Source organism: Lolium perenne, chromosome 5 (assembly GCF_019359855.2).
Source record: "Lolium perenne isolate Kyuss_39 chromosome 5, Kyuss_2.0, whole genome shotgun sequence".
In the NCBI taxonomy this organism is placed as follows: domain Eukaryota; kingdom Viridiplantae; phylum Streptophyta; class Magnoliopsida; order Poales; family Poaceae; genus Lolium; species Lolium perenne.
The window spans coordinates 205,563,548-205,571,566 of record NC_067248.2 but is presented as its reverse complement, the minus strand read 5'-3'; the positions used below and the strand labels follow the sequence as shown (position 1 = coordinate 205,571,566).

Below are 8,019 nucleotides of genomic sequence, written 5' to 3'. Positions count from 1 at the left end.
CTACCGATTCCCTCTGAGGATGATTACAACAACATTGACCCCGTGACATACGAGGGGATTTTCTATCAAGAGGAACAGGACGACGGGGAATATATTTTAGAACCGTTTGTTCAAGAGGACCTCGGGAACGATGCAGAAACTCGTGGTGAGTCAGTGGTGGATCTAAAGGACATATCTATGCTCGAGAAGTTACTTGAGGCAAATGACAATTATGATGAGCCTCCACCCGTCGACCCTTCAACTTTGTACTCACAAGATAGTGATAGTGATAGTGAGCCAGAGAAAGAGAAAGAGAAAGAGACGGAGTATGAGAGTGAGCGTGAGAGCGATGATGGCTGGTGAGGGTCTTTTATTCTTAGTATTTATTTGTCAACGTGCTTCTTAATTGCATTGTGCCTTTTATTCTTAGTATCTTCATTTTATTATGTCAACATGCTTCTTAATTGCATTGTGCGTTTTATTCTTAGTATCTTCATTTTATTATGTCAACATGCTTCTTAATTGCATTGTGCATTTTATTCTTAGTATCTTCATTTATTATGTCAACATGCTTCTTAATTGCATTGTGTCTTTTATTCTTAGTATCTTCATATAATATGTCTTTGTGCTTAACTGTTTTATTCTTCTTAATGCAGGTGACTGGACAATATGAGCAGCGGCAAGGCAGACTCCGAGAGCTTGCTTAAGACGCTGGCGCAGGTGAAGAGGAATATTCCTAGACCCACTAGACGGAGTGATCGAGCCCCGGTGCAAAATCCGCGTTACGCCGATGGTACCGATGGAGGACGAGGACGACGAGGTGGAGGACGAGGACGAGGACGAGGAGGACGAGGTGGAGGACGAGGTGGCGGTGGGGTACACATGGACTTTGACGAGCCACCCTCCGCTTCTGGTGACGTGGCTCCTGAGTTGTACCTAGAGGGTCCGTCTAGTGGGGAGGTGGAGATGGAGACGGAGTCTACACACGAGTCGGACTCTAGGGCTGAGTTGGAGGTGATGGAGGATGGGGGTGCGCCGAAGCCCTTGAAGCTTCGTGGAGAAGCTAGAGTCCCCGATGCGAGGAAGGAGCCGAAGACCCATGATGACAAGGCCCTTATCATTCCTTAGGGCGAGGTGGCTCAGGCAGGACGAGGAGTTTGCAGCCGTGTCGAGGCGTAACATGGAGAACCGAGGCACCGGTGGCACACACTGCGCGGGAAACCGCGACTACACCCGCTTCAAGGGGAAAAAGGTATGTATATACATGGAACGACCTTCTTTCATTTCCCGTCATGTCTCATTTGTGGTACGCTTAACTTTTCTTTTCGCGATGCAGGTGGCCGAGGCACCACCTGGGGTGGTGCTTCATGATGCCCAGATATATGACATGATGCGGACGAAGCAGAAGCCCAATCCCGCATTGCCTCAGCCACAGTACTACGGCAATGCCAAGGCCGCCAAGGAGGACTACTGCGACATGGTCAAGTCTCGTCACCCCGAGGTGGATGACCCCTTGAGCATTCCGGTCGATGAGGAGTCGTTGGTCCTGTCGGGGCACGGGCGTCCGCATGGCCGTTTCCCCTTTCTGTTTAGGCGGTCAAGCCTACCCACTCCACGAGCTACACGCGTCTCAAGCATACCCTCACCGCCGACAGCCCCCAGCCTCGTCCACGGCCTGCTCGTCCACCCGCCTACGATGTAAGTTTTCCTCATTTTCATCCTCTTTCCGGTTTTCCTTCCTACATGGCTAAGTGTTTACGAGATTCATTGTTTCTGAAATTGTAGCCTGAGTTCGAGGCGGCCTTCGAAGCCTGCAATGAAGCGTATCAGCAGGCCGTTGCCCAGTGGAATAGGCAGAATAAGGCCTACATGGCGTATATAGAAGTAAATCTGAATCTTTCTTCTCGCTAGTAGATGACAAGTCTCAGTTTGATGCTTTATTTCTGCAAAGCCTAACTTGTAACCTATCTTGCAGGAAATGATGATTTCTATGTCTACTGGTACACCGGCACCGGCTCGAATTCCCGTGGTGGGGGACATGCCTATCATGCCATCGAGGGCAGCTTTCGCTGCGACTTACTACGGATCCACACCGGAGGTAAGTTCTTTGCCAAACCCGTAGTTACCACTTCCCTTTGCCTCGCAAGTTGCTAACATGTAGGGAACACGTAGGGAACGGGATGCTCCGGGAACCAGGCCTCGCCGGGTGGGCGCGAGGTCACACCGGTTTATGAAGGTGGTCCGTCTCCTGGGCGTTCTGCTGGTGCCTCTCCGTCGACTACTCCTGGGACTACTCCCGGTGCCTCTCCGTCGACTTCTCCTGGGCGTAGCACCGGTCCTTCTCCAGGTGGTTCTTCTGCAGCTTCTACCGGCGCGCAACCCCGGGCTGCTCATTTCGCCAACGATAAGGGCGGACACACTCCGCCCGGGTCCTTCCTTCGCTAGTCGGCACCGGGCTTCTTGCTTGCCATCATGTGCTACCTACTACTATGTATTGGATGACATGGCACTCTCCTCTTGTATGCTATTACATGCACCATGTATGCTACTATGTGGATTTCATGCTATTTATGTGAATTATGGTGAATTTGGATGAATTTGCATGTATATGAATGTATTTGGATGTATTGGACCTGCTGAACTGAATTTAGATGAATTGGAACCCTATTTAAATCGAAAAAAACAAATGGTAGGGCATACGCCGAGGGCAATGCCGTCGGCATAGGGCCCTGGCATGACCATATGGTCGAGCCTATGCCGAGGGCATTGCCGTCGGCATAGACCACCTCACTAGGTCGCGCCACGTAGCTCTGCATGCCCCATGCAGATGCCGAGGGGATTGCCCTCGGCGTATCACGCACAGCTGGCCGCACCTCGTCGCTCCACGTCGCCTCTCCGTCACGCAGGAACGCTGCCTATGCCGAGGGCCAGGCCATCGGCATCTCCGCCCCTCCGTTAACGGCGACGGCGCGACGGGAGGCTGCGCCGAGGGCTCGGACGCCGAGGGGTGGACGTGGCCGTCGGCGTATGGAGCGTACGCCGAGGGCCAGCCGTACGCCGACGGTGTGACTGCGTGTGCCGAGGGAGCTGAATGCCGACGAGGTATGCCGAGGGCTGTCGTCGGCGTACCCTACGCCGAGGGCCAGGCATGGCTACGCCGAGGGCAGCCGGCCGTCGGCGTAGACGAGCATTCCTGTAGTGTTGCACGTATCCGCGGTTCTGCATGCGTGCCCGTTTCTCGGGTCAAATTTATTTACTAGCCCGCCTTCGTTTTCTGGTAAACTTTGTTGACTACGTTAGTAGGATAAAGTTTACTATAAAACATCTCCAACAGCTTTTGTATATTTAAGCAGAATTGCTAAAAGCTTTAAATATAGCTTGTAAGACTATTGGAGATGCTCTTAGAATTGGATCAAAAATCGTGAAATTCATTTAGGATTCTGTTGGGCATTCATTCGGCTGCCATGGAATCAGACCTAGGAATTACTCTTGCCGTTCACAAATATAAGATAGTTTTAGATATTTTGAAATAAACTAGATACACAAGTATAATGAGTGAATCTACACACTCGAAATAGACCAAATACATACCAAGATAGATGAATTTACAAAAAGTAAAAATATCTTACAAGTCGTTTGGAAATCATGCTTTCATTTCATTTGTAGAATTTTGAAATGAATACATGTATTCATTTCATTTACATTGCAATTCTAGAAATGAACACTTGTTTGGTTGCTACAGGAATTGCAAATGACAGCAGAATTCAATATTAAATTTGTAAATGGCTTTCATAGAGAAACGCAAATGACAGGTCTCAGCTTGGAATTGTGTTTACCCATGATGTCATTTTGCTAGATTTCCAAAATGAAATGACGGCCCAATTCTGTGACAACCAAACAGCCTACCGATGAAATTCCAAAATGAATTCCAGGCCCAAATGATGGATACCAAACGACTTCTTATATTATGGAGTAGTTGCTGATTCCACCGAGTGGGCCCCCTATGTAACCTCATTTCCATTCTCCAAGCATATCATTTGTGTTGAATTCGCCCACCTCTCTCCCCGACCCATCTCCTATCTCCACCTCGCCTTCTTGTCGCCGGTAAACATTACTCTAGTTCCACCGCCGCTGAGCTTGCATCATCTCCCCATGGTTAAGTCTCCTCATATACCATATCCTCTCCTCCTTTCTCTCTTTATCACGTCTTTTATTTGGTTCGTCCCAACCATAAACCTACTACCTCAACTGATCACTGATGTGTAGAATATGTTAAGCTGTATTTAGCATTATAATATCTACCCACACCACAAATTACACAAAAACCATGCACTAGTAGAAAAAGATGCTTTGTTTTTTGGCTCCAAAGAGCATTAGTACCGGACTGGCTACGAATCGGTGCTAAAGGGTGCATTAGCACCGGTTCGAGAGGCCAGAGTTTTAGCACCGGTTCGTGCCACGAATCGGTGCTAAAGGGTTGGCGTTAGCCGTGAATCCTTTAGCAACGGTTGCTAAATTTTTTTCTGCTCCACACGCACCTCCACACCCCCCCCCCCCCCCCCCCCGGATCTCCTTTTCTAGCTCTGTAAAATACAGAAGAAAATGATATAAAATTTTAAAAAAATCTTTTGAGATTCATGTATGTTACGCAACATACTATTAGAGAAAATTAACAAATTTGAATTTCGACTTTGTTTGCATAAAAAGTTTAGAAAAAGGTAAAATGACATTAACTTTTGCATACGACGTCGAGAAAAAACGTATGATATATCAAAATGATCGTCGGAAAAAGTTACATCCGAATTCACCCTGGTTTACCCGGTTATCCAATTTTTGGATTCTCAAAATTACAAATGGAAATATGAAAGCAGAAACATTTTAGTTTTTGCCAGAAATTCAAGATTTTATATTTATTTTATATTTTTTAAATTTAAATTAATAATTCCTTTAGCAAATTTTTAGATTTACAAATTTTCAGGTTTTACATTTTGCAAAAAAAAAATCCATTTGTTATGGACCAAGTTGTGAAGATTTTGTTCTGGAAAGGGCTTATGATGTTATGCACAAACCTGGCAGTCGGGTCGGTTTGATTATGTGAAAGTCAACAATATCCATGCCTGGATTTTTACATGCACAAGTCTTTTACCAGCGAGTCGATGCAACATAGTCCTTCAGTCATTTCCAACACACGTGTAACCTTTCACACATTAGTAAACCTTGATAATATTTAAATAAGCTACTTGTTCATTTTTTATAACACAAATATTATTGGAACATGTACATGAGATAGGAAGAAGAAGAACAAGAACGTGACAATCTTGGGTGTGGTTGTAGGGGTGTATGTTGCTACAGTAATGATCATTATGTCACTACTAGCTTTGGTTTTCTTGTGTACAAAGAGGCATTCATCACAAAATACCAAGAAAACATTCAATGGGTTTGCGGTCATCCCAAAAGACCAAGAAAATATTTAGTAATTTTTAGTATAAATCCAAATAAAATATGTTTCTATTTTTTATAGTCATGTAGAAACTAGACAATATTTCATCCTTGGCTGTTATAGTCTAAGATGTTAATTTGGCTAACAATTGTCATTTCAGCAAGTAAATGAAACATTGACAGAGCTTAGTGTAAGGTAGCTCAGTCACTAAGGAACTTCACATATAATTACGAATCCATCTTTCAATGGGCATAAATATGAGACAACTACTCGATTTTACTAAACACCATTTGTCATAACTCTAGTCCGTTGAATACCACGTAACAGTGTGACCATCACGTAAACTAAGATTACAACTACTAGGGAAAGCCTTATTGCCGGCGTACCTAAAAAGGTTACTGCCGGCGCACCAGTGCCCGCTGGTGGAAACAGACCGGTGGTAGTAACACGAGTTATCCCCGACACACTAGCTAGGCCTGGTGCACCAGCTGTATGTTTTTGCAAAATAAAAAAAGCTGATCTAGATCTAGATCTAGCTCGGGTTCGTCCTCGAAAACGGTGGCCGTAGGCCGTCTTATTGTCGTTGCCGCACTGGTGTAGGAGTAGAAGGAGGAGGAGGCCGGAGGTGGAGGTGGACGAGGAGGAGGAGGAGGCCGGAGGTGGTGGAGGAGGAGGAGGAGGAGGAGGAGAAGGCCGGAGGTGGAGGCGGACGAGGAGGAGGAGGCAAGAGGTGGAGGAGGTCACCGGAGGAGGACTACAAGCAGAAGGAAGAATAAGAGGAGGAGGAGGAGAAGGCCGGAGGAGGAGGAGGAGGAGAAGGCCGGAGGTGGAGGTGGAGGAGGAGGAGGAGGCAAGAGGTGGAGGAGGTCACCGGAGGAGGAGGACGCCGTTGGTGAGGAGTACAAGCAGAAGGAAGAATAAGAGGAGGAGGAGGAGGAGGAGGAAGAGGAGGAGGAGGGAAAGATGAGAAGGGGGAGAAGTGAGGAAGGAGAAGAGGCAGAGAGGCCAGTTTTGCATATATATCCTAGGTTACCGCCGGCGCACCTAATAAGGTGGTGCGCTGGGGGTAAATATTTTATTTTTTTTATCAAAATTTATAAGCTGAAAAAGTCCCTGTTTTTGTCAAATCAGAGAGTAAATTTTGTGTAGACACATTTTGACATTTTTTTTCATCAGAAGTCGTATGCAACTAGAAATCCCGTTTTACCGGAACATGACACCATTTTGCCTAATATATCGAAATTCATATTTTCAATTTCTCTTAAAACTAGATGACAAAACATATGGGCATCTCGAAGGATTTTATTTTTTAAAATTTCTAACATTTTCATTTATTTTTTTTCAAAACTGAAAAGGCGATTCCGGGGGGAGGAGGAGGTGGGGGGCGTGGAGAGAAAAATCTATGCTCCCCTTACCGCCGGTGCGCCTCTACGGTGGTGCGCACGCCTCTATGGTGGTGCGCTGGTGGTAAATATTTTCTACGGACACACCACCATTGAGGCGCACCGGCGGTAAGGGTAGCACATAATTTTCGTCTAGCCAGGACCTGTTCGAACCTTATTTCCGGCGCGCTCATTTTTTCCTGCGCCGGCGGTATTGTGCCATCATCACCGCGTCCGAAACATGGTGCGCCGGTAGCATCTAGCACCGACGGGCACCTTTTTTGGTGCACCGACAATAGTTCATGCAGCTATAGGCATTTTCCTGGTAGTGTACCATGTCCATGTCATTGCCACTAGTAAGCCCGTGAAATAAAATTGGTTTAATTACCTTATGTGAAAGAAATTTTGAACCCTCAAAAGTTCTATGAATAAAACCGTCGTATCCGAATTGGAAGAAGGCCTCCATAACATATGGTTAATTTTTAGCACATATCCTGTGAATAAAATCCTAGATTCATGACTTCTTGCTATCGAACAAATCTTCCTAGTCCTAGCTTAAAGAAAGTGCAAAAGCCAGATTAGACATGGCTATTTTACCGCTTGTCGTAGTTTCTAGTGATAGTTGAAGGATGATGAGATGGCTCTTTGCCAAAAAAATGTTGTGCTCATAGCATCTCCAACCCAAATATTGGTATATATGAGAGAAGATTTGGGTACTTAAAATACTAGCAATGATTGGCGCGGCGGCACGCCGCGCCATATGGTAGCTGGTTTATGGTAATTTTTGGTGGTTGCAAATGTTTGTAGGCTCCGGTGAACGAAGGCCAACATCCGCATGTCAACATTATCGAAATCGGTGGGACCAAGGTGCAAAGGCAGTGAAGCACATATAACTTGTAACTCACAATGTACAAACAAATATGAAATACATTGGCAGTGTATTAACATATGACCACAACTATCATAAGTTATCTGCGATGTTATCATACTGGGCATCTATGGCATTTCTTCCTTGGACATAGAAATCGGCTTATACAATAGGAGCCTATTTATGCAGTAACCTGTGACTGCATATCTTAGTTTAGCTTACGTGTTTCACAAATCCATGTACTCTCAGAAATTCTTTCATCAAGAAGGCCAGGTTCAGCAACACGCACATGTACATTCTTGTAGTCTGATGTTTGAAGCATCAAATAGCCTACAAAATACACAATTAAC

General features: G+C 45.7%; 1 protein-coding gene across 1 annotated transcript; it reads left to right on the top strand.

Moving 5' to 3' along the window:
* The first annotated feature begins 1,081 nt into the window (after positions 1–1,081).
* LOC139831726 (uncharacterized) lies at positions 1,082–7,683 on the top strand. The gene is made up of 3 exons (XM_071821049.1): positions 1,082–1,231; positions 1,316–1,522; positions 7,609–7,683. Exons 1-3 carry the CDS (start codon positions 1,082–1,084, stop codon positions 7,681–7,683), a joined length of 432 nt encoding a protein of 143 aa, XP_071677150.1.
* The last annotated feature ends 336 nt before the right edge of the window (positions 7,684–8,019 follow it).

What these genes read in the sequence shown, in the direction of transcription:
- LOC139831726 (XM_071821049.1), top strand. Translation starts at nt 1,082, where the DNA reads ATGACAAGGCCCTTATCATTCCTTAGGGCGAGGTGGCTCAGGCAGGAC. An exon ending in CCCGCTTCAAGGGGAAAAAG is followed by an intron (nt 1,232 to 1,315) that starts GTATGTATATAC and finishes TTCGCGATGCAG; the next exon opens with GTGGCCGAGGCACCACCTGG. An exon ending in CGGTCGATGAGGAGTCGTTG is followed by an intron (nt 1,523 to 7,608) that starts GTCCTGTCGGGG and finishes AAATGTTTGTAG; the next exon opens with GCTCCGGTGAACGAAGGCCA.